Raw genomic sequence first — 12,957 nt, 5'->3', positions numbered from 1 at the left:
TTACCGCTCAAAGGTCAGCTTCACTGTCAAGTTCAAGGGAAAGCTTTCCCAACCCTTGTTCTTTGATTGTGCAGTTATAGGCCACCAAGCATATCGTGGCCAGTTAAATAAGACATTGTCATTTGAATGTCTGACCCACCCTTAACATACCAGTCTGGTATGATAAAGACTTCAATAGATAGATGTAACAGATCCAAGTGAAATCATATTGAAAAAAAGGGAGGAGCATCGGGACTAGTTGCATTAGGGGTGGGCGATGAGGAAATGTTGGACAGGCAAGGAGGTATGGCTGAGTCAAATAGGAATCCTGACTTAAAGGACACATCACTGCAACGCTGTACTACTCTGTAAACTGGTCATCTCTGTATACCCATCGCAAAACCAACTGGTTGATGCTTATTTATTGATGCTTATTTATAAAACCCTGTTTGGCCTCACTCCCCTCCAAGGGAGTAGTACACCGCATTGTACGAGATCTTCAGTTTCTTGGCAATTTCTCACATGGATTAGTAGTATTCAGTATTCAGACCCTTTATTCAATACTTTGTTGAAGCACCTTTGGCAGCGGTTGGTTGGAGTCTGTTTGATTGAGTGTGTGTAGATGTGTCTTTTATACAGGTAACGAGTTCAAACAGGTGCAGTTAATACAGGTAATGAGTGGAGAACAGCAGGGCATCTTAAAGAAAAATTAAAGGTTTGTGAGAGCCGGAATTATTACTGGTTGGTAGGTGATCAAATACTTATGTCATGCAATAAAATGCAAATGAATTACTTAAAAATCATACAATGTGATTTTCTGGATTTTTGTTTTAGATTCCGCCTCTCACAGTTGAAGTGTACCTATGATAAAAATTACAGACCTCTACATGCTTTGTAAGTAGAAAAACCTGCAAAATTGGCAGTGTATCAAATACTTGTTCTCCCCACTGTTTATGTATAAATAAATGTGCAAAAAAAATCAGAAAACCTGTTTACACTATGTCATTACGGGGTATTTTGTGTAGGTTGCTGATGTTTATTTATTTAGTACATTTCAGAATAACTGGTCTGAATTATTTCCGAAGGCTCTGTATATTTTTTGATATTTTCCTTTATTATTTAGAGAGAGCTAGGATTTCTGGTAAACCTGGGAATTTTGGGAGCATTACCAGAACTTTGCAACCCTAACCGACCAGTGCAAGATCATCTCCTTGCTCAGTATCGAAGGGAAGGTCTTCTTCAGCACTGTAGCTAGGCGGCTGGCAAACTTCCTCTCCGACAACAGCTACAACGATACTGATGAGATGAGAGCGATGCAAGACTTGGCTCTCACACAGTCACATGTAGGGCGCGTTCCTCTGTCCAGGCGTTGCTGACGCATGCCACATCTTAAAACGCCTGGATAGGTATTTTACATCAAATGTTACAGCAATCTGGTGCCCGATGACACAGTCAATTACGTGGCACGAAACTATTGGTTGATGCACGCAACGTCTGAGCAGGGGAAGCGACCTACAATGTGGTAGCTACAGGACCAAAGCAACAGAGAAGTTTAGCCTCACTTCATGCGTTTCTGAGTCAACCTTTAGGTCTTTAAAGCTAGAATCCTTTTAACACTAACAAAGCGGTCACCCCACCTCTGATTTGGTTAAAAGCTGATGCGCCTGGAGAACTGTAACCACTCTCAAATTCATAGACAGAACTATGAATGCAGAGCTATGCATGTAAGGACTGACGATCCATGATATCAGCGTTTATAGTTTTTGTTTATTTATATTTTATGTCACTAATGAGTCATGAGCAGAGAAAATCTAAAATCAAGGATTTATTGATTTGATTCACGACATAAACAACAGTATGACACAGCAGAACAACAAACATGCATCTTATGTTACATTTTCTACTTGTAAATGTGTGTTCAGTAAATTTTCAGGAACCAAGAAAATATGTAAGAATGCTGATCACATCTGAGCAATTTCTTTTGCTAAAAGTTATAACATTCACTTCTAAATTCACTTTTCTCTATGAACACTTTTCCCTCAATAGTGAACTGCAATTCTTTCCAGTTGAGAATATTTCCTGGAGTAAATCTATTCAACTCCATATACAATTGTATTTCACAGGGAGAGATGACACTGTCCCAGAAGTGGACGTCGGTAACATCCCCCACAAAGGATTGTGAGGCATCAAAACCTCCGCCATAACTATCTTGCTCTTGAACTAACATTATACTTGGTGTGCCAGTTACAGATGTATCAGGTTTAAGAATCCTCCGTGCACTTCGCTTCCCATTAACCCACAGCTGGGTCAGTCCAGTTTTAGAGTCCCAGGTCCAACAGATGGAGATCCATTCATTTTTTAAATCTGGCAAACTGAAGAAATCCAGTGAATCTCCCTTGATATGCACTCGGTACACACCCATGGAGCGTTTGTACAACAACAAATCATTGCTTTGAGACTGGGTTGCCAGAGAAAAAAGGGACTGGCCTCGTTCTAGCTCAGAGTTGAACCTCTGACACATGGTCATAGCAGAAATGGGCTTTGAGACGTTGGCATGGAGCTTTACATGTGAGGTGCTTGTCGCCATTGGGATTACGAACACTTTACCTGAGAGATCTGTAGGACATGTAGAGAGTCAAACTCACCATTAAATAATGTTAAAACAAACCTGCAAGTCAATCCAATGCGAGTTAATAGTCACAATATTAAAAATGTTAAGGCTTTACGTCCAAATCATCTAACATGTATTGTGTAGGTCGATGAAGTTACTTATAGGTTATTTGGACATGAAGGGCAAACATTTTAATATCGGGTCTATTGATTTGCATCGGATGTGTGCCATAAATGCAAAAAAGTTAGCATTTGGTAACTGCAGACCTGGGCAGAAAATAGTTGTATTTTGTAGTTTATTTGTAAATACAAACTTTTCAAATACTTGAGGTAAAAAAAAATACAGGTCTCAGAAAATAATTTTTGAATACCTCTCATAAAACCAAATAATATTCGAAGGTATTTGAATATGTGCCAGTTATATGAAAACAAAATAAAACATGATTTAATGGCTGCCAAATATTTGATGAAGAACCAAAAAACTACAACAGTTAGTTGAACTAGTCTAAATATATGATCATAAGCACATGGGTTGGAGAGCTTTTAGATATGCATCTTAAAATGACTAATAATTATATTTTCATAAAGAGGTAATAAGGTAATACAGTATCACTTGACATCAAGTTCCAATACATGTGTAGTAACTTTATGATTGTTACAATAGCAACAGTGTTGTTACATAGGACATTGGAAATTGCTTTAGAAATGCATAATGGAATTATTACATAAGTGGAATAAGGAACAGTCACTATTTCTCATAGTTACAAAGATTCTCAGCTCATTGCTATGCAATTACCAAAGTATTACGTATCAACATGCTAATATAAAAGGTTGCTCCAAAAGTAGTTCCAGTTTTATTACACAGGCACAAGAACAGTTTCATGTTATTGAGAATGCTCACAGTAACAAAATATGTCTATTACGTGTCGAAAGGAAACTAAATATCCCAAAACTGTCTTCTTGAATCGACTACAGCCAAGGTAGGTGGAAAATCCTGTTAGTTTGTCTTCTGAATAAACTATCCCTTTAAAGTTGGTATAGTGTGTGTTTGAAACAAGAACACACCCTCAGATGACAAAGGGGTTCAAAGTTGCTTTTGCTAAGCTTCCAACTTGCTGTTTGCAAATGGCTTTGAATTGAACATTTAACCTTTCAGTGGCATGTTGAAAGAGTCATACAGTACAGTAGTTGACTATAACAACTAATTTATACTTACTGTATCTGTACAAAACATCATTTGTTAATTGGTTTGATTTGATTATGTACACCTGAGGCAATGGACATTCAGGAGAATGACATTTACAAAATGTTCAGATAGAAATGTATTGTGTAGATCAAATATGACTGTCAGATTGAAGATTGGAATAGTATAGGAGATTGTGTGTGCTCTATTTATTCTATTTCTATCTTCAACATGCAGTTCCAGATACAGCCCTGCCATTAGTTGAAGGCAGCCAATCCAATAGTTTTAGAAAAGTGGTCACTTCCTGAGATCTGTATTCAAATACCTGTTTTAAGTAGTTGCTTTCTCAGATCTCTATCCAAATAGTTAAAAAACATAGTTACTTCCTGAGATCTGTATTAAACTAGTTTTGAAAGGTAGTCACTTTCTGAGATCTGTATTCAAATAGTTGTAGTCGTCTCCAAAGTAACTATTTGTTCCCCCTGAAAGATAGTAGCATTCACAAAACATAGTTTAAACGTTAATCCAGGTCTAAGAAACAGTGTCCAAGTAAACTAAACCAAAGCATGGATTTCTGTCAAACCTTGCCCATAGACTGTTAGCAGGGTAAGAATAAAATCTCTCTCAAAGAAACTCTCACCTTGATGTTCACCATAACAGCCATAGATCAGGGCCAGCAAAAACGCCAGCTTCGCCGTTAGAATGAGTGCACTGTAGAAAGAGAACAACAAAACACTGAAAGTATCACACCTACTATTATTAAATCAGCCATCAAGAACCCTTCTGAGTTCTTTGCAATTGAAAAAAAATAAATGATGCTGAATTGACTGTGGAGTTCACAAAAGTCATTGGGATTGAAAATTACCTCTCCATATTTTTGGGAATCCTGACGAAGGGAAGCAAACCAGTTTAACCTGAAACCTCCTCTGTTTTCCTCTTTTTAAATCAACGGTTGGCAGGGGTGTAATGATTACTGACCAATGGGGAAGAATACATACAACTCCCACTCGGGACATCAGTGTCATTTCAGGGGAATTTGAATGGGGTTGTTCATGTTTATCAGTCAGATTCAATCAAACCTGCAAGGTTATTCATCTCTGTTTACACATCAACCTGTGCAGACACACACTGGGAAAAAGTCAATAAAGACATCATGCTTTTTCTTTCATTCTCCTCTGAAAATAACAAACTTTGCACTTTGCACAGAGTTCATCTGAATACACATTCTAAAATAAAGACAGAAAGTTGGAATGAGATAGTATTGCACTATTATTTTCAGAGCTTCTTATGTTTTCTTTCTGGCCTCAAACATATTCACTTAATTCACCGGAATACTGATTTGTACAATGACTTTTAGAGTGAAAGGTGCCATGTACATGAAATTATGACTATTGTCATTGTAATTTATAAAACACAACATTATCAATACCTGGTGAATGATTCTTGCTTTTGTTTTGCTAGCAGCTAATTAACTTATCTCCTTGAACACTTTTTCACCAGGAGTGAACTCCAATGCTTACCAGTTGAGAATACTTGTAATTAACACTGTAACAAGTATTGTAATAACTCATAGTTATACTGCCATAACAACATGTAACTGGTGGTAATTGCAAACTGTAATTACAGAGGTTTAACAATGAATAAGAAGCTAAAACAGCTTCTATCCACTGGCCATAAGGCTTTTAAATTGCAACTAGTGCTCTCCTTCACACCTACGCTGCCGCTAAAATTATTATTGATTAGATGTGTCACTAACACTACGCTGATGTTCATTGATTATTGATTGCCATTATGATTAGTATCTATATATGTAACCTGCTACTGGTCACCATTACTCCTGTTTACATGTACATATTACCATTAGTATATTACTATAAGTATTTAAATGTTCCTGCTACCAGTCAGTTTTCAGCCCTGTTTACAAGTATATCCACCAATCACGCTTACACTGACTGTCACGTTCTGACCTTTATTTTCCCTTGTTTTGTCTTTATTTAGTATGGTCAGGGCGTGAGTTGGGGTGGGCAGTCTATGTTATTTGTTTCTATGTTTACGTTTGTTCATTTAGCCTGATATGGTTCTCAATCAGAGTCAGGTGTTTTGCATTGTCTCTGATTGGGAGCCATATTTAGGTTGCCTGTTTTCACTGTTGGTTTGTGGGTGTTTGTCTTCCGTGTCAGTGTTTGTCGCCACACGGTACTGTTTCGGTTCTTTCACATTTGTTATTTTGTTATTTGTGTAGTGTTCAGTTTATATTATTAAAACATGAACACTTACCACTCTGCGTATTGGTCCTCCGATCCTTCTCGCCTCTCCTCGTCAGATGAGGAGGAAGAGATAGACAGCCGTTACACTGACACTATTGCACACACACAAACACACACACAGAGACACACACAGAGACACACACAGAGACACTCACAGAGACACTCACAGAGACACTCACAGAGACACTCACTCACTCACACCCACTTACACTTACACTACCTTTCAAAAGTTTGGGGTCACTTAGAAATGTCCTTGTCCATTATAATAACATCAAATTGATCAGAAATACAGTGTAGACATTGTTAACGTTGTAAATGACTATTGTAGCTGGAAACGGCTGAGTTTTAACTTCTTATGGCTGCAAGGGGCAGTATTGAGTAGCCAGTTAAATCGTGCCCATTTCAAACGGCCTCGTACTCAATTCTTGCTCGTACAATATGCATATTATTATTACTATTGGATAGAAAACACTCTTTAGTTTCTAAAACCGTTTGAATTATTTCTCTGAGTGAAACAGAACTCATTCTGCAGCACATTTCCTGACCAGGAAGTGGAATGTCAGAAATCGATGCTCTGTTCAACTTCCTGCCTATACATGGGCATGATACGTAAGAGTCTACGTACACTTCATACACCTTCCCCTGGTTGTCAAGAGGCAGTGAGAGAAGAAATTTCGTGTTTATCTTGGTCTGAGGTGGAATTAAAGCTCTTTGTATGACGTGACCGTCCATTTCCTGTTTCTGGAGCGCGCGAAAGGGGAGATGGATTTGCCTTCTGTTTAGCTGTCGTTATGGACGACTAACATCTCCGGTTTAGATTTTATTTGATACATGTGACCATATCATCGTAAAGTATGTTTTTTCAATATAGTTTAATCAGATTATTGAAATTTTTTCGGGAGTTTTGCCGTGTTCCGTTCTCTGACTTTGTTGACGTTGGAGAGATCCGTGCCACTTGGCAAGTGCCCATGCTAAATCAAGAGGGAAATTTGCCGTTCCAGATCCAAACAACGACTGTTCTGGACAAAGGACACCTTGTCCAACATTCTGACGGAAGATCACCAAAAGTAAGAAACATTTTATGAAGCTATTTCTAATATCTGTCGTGCATGTGAACTGGTCGTCGGCGCCCAAGTGTTTCTGGCTATTGTGGCTACGCTAATATAACGCTATATTGTGTTTTCGCTGTAAAACACTTGATAAATCGGAAATATTGTCTGGAATCACAAGATGCCTGTCTTTCAATTGCTGTACACTATGTATTTTTCAGAAATGTTTTATGATGAGTAATTAGGTATTTGACGTTGGTGTCTGTAAATATTATGGCTGCTTTCGGTGCAATTTCTGATTGTAGCTGAAATGTAAACTATGATTTATACCTGAAATATGCAAATTTTTCGAACAAAACATATGCTATACAATAAATATGTTATCAGACTGTCATCTGATGAAGTTGTTTCTTGGTTAGTGGCTATTTATATCTTTATTTGGTCGAATTTGTGATAGCTACTGATGGAGTAAAAAACTGATGGAGTAAGAAAAGTGGTGTCTTTTGCTAACGTGGTTAGCTAATAGATTTACATATTGTGTCTTCCCTGTAAAACATTTTAAAAATCGGACATGTTGGCTGGATTCACAAGATGTGTACCTTTCATATGCTGTATTGGACTTGTTAATGTGTGAAAGTTAAATATTTAAAAAAAATATCTTTTGAATTTCGCGCCCTGCACTTGAGCTGGATGTTGTCATAAGTGTACCGGTGTCGGGCTGCACCCCAAACAGGTTAATGGAATATCTACATAGGCGTACAGATTCCCATTATCAGCAACCATCACTCCTGTGTTCCAATGGCACGTTGTGTTAGCTAATACAAGTTTATAATTTTAAAAGGATAATTGATCATTAGAAAACCCTTTTACAATTATGTTAGCACAGCTGAAAACTGTTGTCCTGATTAAAGATGCAATAAAACGGGCCTTCTTTTGACAAGTTGAGTATCTGGAGCATCAGCATTTGTGGGTTCGATTACAGCTTGATCGCTCCCTTTAAAAAAATGACGCACTGTGGCTGCCTTCCAAGCAATGAGAATTTTCCCAGAGAGGAGAGACAGGTTAAAAAGGTCAGAGATAGGCTTGGTGATGATAGGGGCAGCAACCTTAATTACGGCTAGACGTTCCGCTAGCGGAACCCCTCGACAACATCCGGTGAAATGGCAGAGCGCCAAATTCAAATTAAATTACTATAAATATTAAACTTTCATGAAATCACACATGCAATACACCAAATTAAAGCTACACTTGTTGTTAATCCAGCCAAAGTGTCAGATTTCAAAAAGACTTTACAGCGAAAGCAAACCATGTGATTATCTGAGGATAGCACCCCACCAAACAAACACATGACATTCATATTTCAACCCGCCAGGCGCGACACAAATCTCAGAAATAACGATATAATTCATGCCTTACCTTTGAAGATCTTCTTTTGTTGGCACTCCAAAATGTCCCATAAACATAAAAAACGGTCCTTTTGTTCAATAAATTCCATCGTTATATCTCCAAAATGTCAATTTATTTGGCGCGTTTGATCCAGAAAAACACCATTTCCAACTCACGCAACATGTCTACAAAATATCTAATAAGTTACCTGTAAACTTGTTCCAAAAATTTCAAACAACTTTCCTAATACAAATTTAGGTATTTTTTAACGTAAATAATAGATAAAATTTAAGACGAGAAACTGTGTTCAATACCGGACGAAAACAAAGTGGAGCGAGCTCACCCCTAACAAACAGTACACTACACTCGACCCTTGTTCTGAACTGCCCTACTTCTTCATTTCTCAAAGGAAAAACATCAACCAATTTCTGAAGACTGTTTACATCTAGTGGAAGCGATAGGAACTGCAAGCAAGTGCCTTAGAAATCTAGATCCCCATAGAAACCCCATGGAAAACACTGTTACCTCCCCCAAAAATATTCTTGGATGGATTTTTCTCAGGTTTTTGCCTGCTATATCAGTTCTATTATACTCACAGACATTATTTTAACAGTTTTAGAAACTTTAGAGTGTATTCTATCTAAATGTACCAATTCTATGCATATCCTCGCTTCTGGGCCTGAGTAGCAGGCAGTTTAATTTGGGCACGCTTTTCATCCGGACGTGAAAATACTGCCCCCTAGCCCAAAGAGTTTAAAGAAGAAAGGGTCTAAACCATCTGACCTAGATGTTTTTTGAGGGTCAAGTTTAAGGAGCTCCTTTAGCACCTTGGACTCAGTGAAAAGGGAGGAGCATCGGTGCTAGTTGCATTAGAAGGGGTGGGAGATGAGGAAATGTTGGACGGGCATAGAGGCATGGCTGAGTCAAATAGGAATCCTGACTTAATTCTACTTGCACACAATCCCGGATCCGGGAGCACCCCCATCAGTAAAAAAGCTGACTAGCATAGCCTAGCATAGCGTCACAAGTAAATACTAGCATCTAAATATCATTAAATCACAAGTCCAAGACACCAGATGAAAGATACACATCTTGTGAATCCAGCCATCATTTCTGATTTTTAAAATGTTTTACAGGGAAGACACAATATGTAAATCTATTAGCTAACCACGATAGCAAAAGACACAACTTTTTTTTCCCACCATTTTTTTCCTGCATAGGTAGCTATCACAATTTCGACCAAATAAAGATATAAATAGCCACTAACCAAGAAACAACTTCATCAGATGACAGTCTGATAACATATTTATTGTATAGCATATGTTTTGTTAGAAAAATGTGCATATTTCAGGTATAAATCATAGTTTACCATTGCAGCCACCATCACAACTCTCACCAAAGCAACTAGAATAACTACAGAGACCAATGTGAATTACCTAAATACACATCATAAAACATTTCTGAAAAATACACAGCGTACAGCAAATGAAAGACAAAGATCTTGTGAATCCAGCCAATATTTCAGATTTTTTAAGTGTTTTACAGCGAAAACACAATATAGCATTATATTAGCTTACTACAATAGCCAACCACACAACAGCATTGATTCAGGCCAACAATAGCGATAACGAATAAACCAGCAAAAGATATTAATTTTTTCACTAACCTTCTCAAACTTCTTCAGATGACAGTCCTATAACATCATATTACACAATACATATAGAGTTTGTTCGAAAATGTGCATATTTAGCGGCACAAATCGTGGTTATACAATGAGAATAGTAGCCAAGCTGCCAACAATATGTCGGGAGAAATCTTGGGAGAGGCACCTAATCTAATCAGTAACTAATCCTAAACTTGACTAAAAAATACAGGTTGGACAGTAAATGAAAGATACATTAGTTCTTAATGCAATCGCTGTGTTAGATTTTTAAAATTAACGTTACTACGACATACAGCATGCGTTAAAGCGAGACCGCACCGAAATTAATGGCGGAATATGAGTTTAACATTTTTCAACAGAACAACGAATTAACATCATAAATAGTTCTTACTTTTTGATGAGCTCCCATCAGAATCTTGGGCAAGTTGTCTTTTTTCCAAAAGAATCGTTGCTCGGTTGTAGATTGTCGCCTTCAACGTTGGAATTAGCAGTAAACATTAGCCATGTGGGCCAGACGTGCCCAAGTCCCTAGAACGCAGCACAAATAAATACCCGAAAATCGCAATATACTGATATAAACTGATATAACTCGGTTTAAAATAACAACATTATGATGTCTTTAACACCTATATCGAATAAAAACAGAGCCAGATATATCTAAGGGCTATAACGGGAGCTTTCTAGAACGACATCCTGAGGTCCTTTTTGCGTCATGGCGAAGAGAAGAAAGGGAGAACCCCACGTTGCCAGCCCATTTATAAGGCCTCTGATCTGCCCAGCAACTCCATTTCAATTCTCACTATTCGCTGACATCCAGGGGAAGGCGTATGCAGTGCATCTCAACCAATAGAAGACAGGCAAATTAATAAACCGACCTCAGAACTGCCTGCAGAATTCAGCATTCTCACATCCTCATAGGAAAATTGCTCCAACTCGAGTTCTGTTTTACTCACAGATATAATTCAAACGGTTTTAGAAACTAGAGAGTGTTTTCTATCCAATAGTAATAATAATATGCATATTGTACGAGCAAGAATTGAGTACGAGGCAGTTTAATTTGGGAACGAAATTATTACAAAGTGCAAACAGCACCCCCTATTGAGAAAAGGTTAAAGGACACATCACTACATCACTGCCTGATCGCTCAGGAAGGAGACACGTTCTGTCTCCTAGAGATGAACGTACTGAAGTGGATTTAACAAGTAGCACAATGGCAGACGGAAGGGAGGGTGGTGCGGCAGGTGCCGCTTCTCCTACGAAAGCTGTTATTTTATCTAAAACATCAGGTGTACACCAACCCCAGCTAAGTAACTCATGCAAAGATTTGAAGAGCAATGATGTGTTTTATCTCCAGTACATTGCCATGATTGTTAGTTATGTAGCTCCTCTACTGATAATCTCAGTGCGTCCTTTCTGGGATGACACAATCAATCTACTGCCGGAGAATATCAACACCAAACACATTGGTTCACCGTTCCACGGGAGCGGACAGTACACAGCATACCATAATTGTCACACCCTGGCCTTTGTTATATTTATTTTCTTTATTAGTTTAGTTAGGTCAGGGTGTGACATGGGGGATGTTTGTGTGTTTTGTCGAGTTTAGGGTGTGTGTATTGTTTAGGGGGTTTTGTAGTATGTATGGGGTTGTGTTCAGTGTAGGTGTTTAGGAAAGTCTATGGTTGCCTGGTTTGGGTCTCAATCAGAGACAGCTGTTTATTGTTGTCTCTGATTGGGAGCCATATTTAAGGCAGCCATAGGCTTTAGGTGTTTGTGGGTAATTGTCTATGTTTAACGTTTGTAGCTTGTGTATGCACTAACGTTTGTAGCTTCACGGTCGTTTGTTGTTTTGTTAGTTTGTCATAGTGTTTCGTTTCTTGTTTCATCTTCACTAATAAAAAGATGTATTCGTATCACGCTGTGCCTTGGTCCACTCTTCCTCATCAAGACGAACGTGACAGAATTACCCACCAACCCAGGACCAAGCAGCGTGATAAGCAGCAACAGGAGCAGCGCATACAGGATTCTTGGACTTGGGAGGAGATACTGGATGGTAAGGGACCTTGGGCACAACCAGGAGAATATCGCCTCCCTCGTGAAGAGCTGGAGGCAGCTAAAGCCGAGAGGAGGCGATATGAGGAGGCAGCACGGAAGCAAGGCTGGAAGCCCGCGAGTAAAACCCAAAAATTTCTTGGGGGGGGCTACAAGGGAGTGTGGCCAAGTCAGGTAGGAGACCTGCGCCAACTCCCTATGCTTACCATGGAGGGCGAGAGTACGGGCAGACACCGTGTTATGCGGTAGAGCGCATGGTGTCTCCTGTACGTGTGCATAGCCCAGTGCAGGTTATTCCACCTCCCCGCACTGGCAGGGCTAGATTGGGCATTGAGCCAGGTGCCATGAAGCCGGCTCAACGCGTCTGGTCTCCAGTGCGTCTCCTCGGGCCGGCATACATGCCACCAGCCTTACTCATGGTGTCCCCGGTTCGCCTACAGAGCCCAGTGCGGGTTATTCCACCTCCCCGCATTGGTCGGGCGACGGGGAGCATACAACCAGGTAAGGTTGGGCAGGCTCAGTGCTCAAGGGAGCCAGTACGCCTGCATGGTCCGGTATATCCGGCGCCACCTCCCCGCCCCAGCCCAGTACCACCAGTGCCAACACCACGCACCAGGCTTCCAGTGTGTCTCTAGAGCCCGGTTCCTCCTCCACGCACTCGCCCTATGGTGCGTGTCTCCAGCCCAGTACCTCCAGTTCCGGTACCACGCACCAAGCCTCCTGTGCGCCTCCAGAGTCCTGTGCGTCCTGTTGCTGCTCCCCGCACTA

At 39.7% G+C, this 12,957-nt stretch overlaps 1 protein-coding gene across 1 annotated transcript; it reads right to left on the bottom strand.

Annotated features, from left to right (window-relative positions):
- Positions 1-1,789: 1,789 nt before the first annotated feature.
- On the bottom strand, positions 1,790-4,771 carry LOC120046505 (serum amyloid P-component-like). The gene is made up of 3 exons (XM_038991791.1): positions 4,638-4,771; positions 4,413-4,483; positions 1,790-2,595 (listed from the first exon to the last, which is right to left on the bottom strand). The coding sequence occupies exons 1-3, from the start codon at positions 4,643-4,645 to the stop codon at positions 1,964-1,966; spliced, it is 711 nt and encodes a 236-aa protein (XP_038847719.1). The 5' UTR covers positions 4,646-4,771; the 3' UTR covers positions 1,790-1,963.
- Positions 4,772-12,957: the final 8,186 nt, after the last annotated feature.

Source organism: Salvelinus namaycush, chromosome 4 (assembly GCF_016432855.1).
Source record: "Salvelinus namaycush isolate Seneca chromosome 4, SaNama_1.0, whole genome shotgun sequence".
Classification (NCBI taxonomy): Eukaryota; Metazoa; Chordata; class Actinopteri; order Salmoniformes; family Salmonidae; genus Salvelinus; species Salvelinus namaycush.
The sequence above is the reverse complement of the archived record's forward strand: the minus strand, read 5'-3'. Positions and strand labels throughout refer to the sequence as shown.

Excerpts from the sequence above, each read along its gene's own strand:
- LOC120046505 (XM_038991791.1), bottom strand. Across the intron at positions 2,596-4,412 it reads CTGTTATGGTGAACATCAAG|ATCTCTCAGGTAAAGTGTTC; the intron begins GTGAGAGTTTCT and ends CATGTCCTACAG.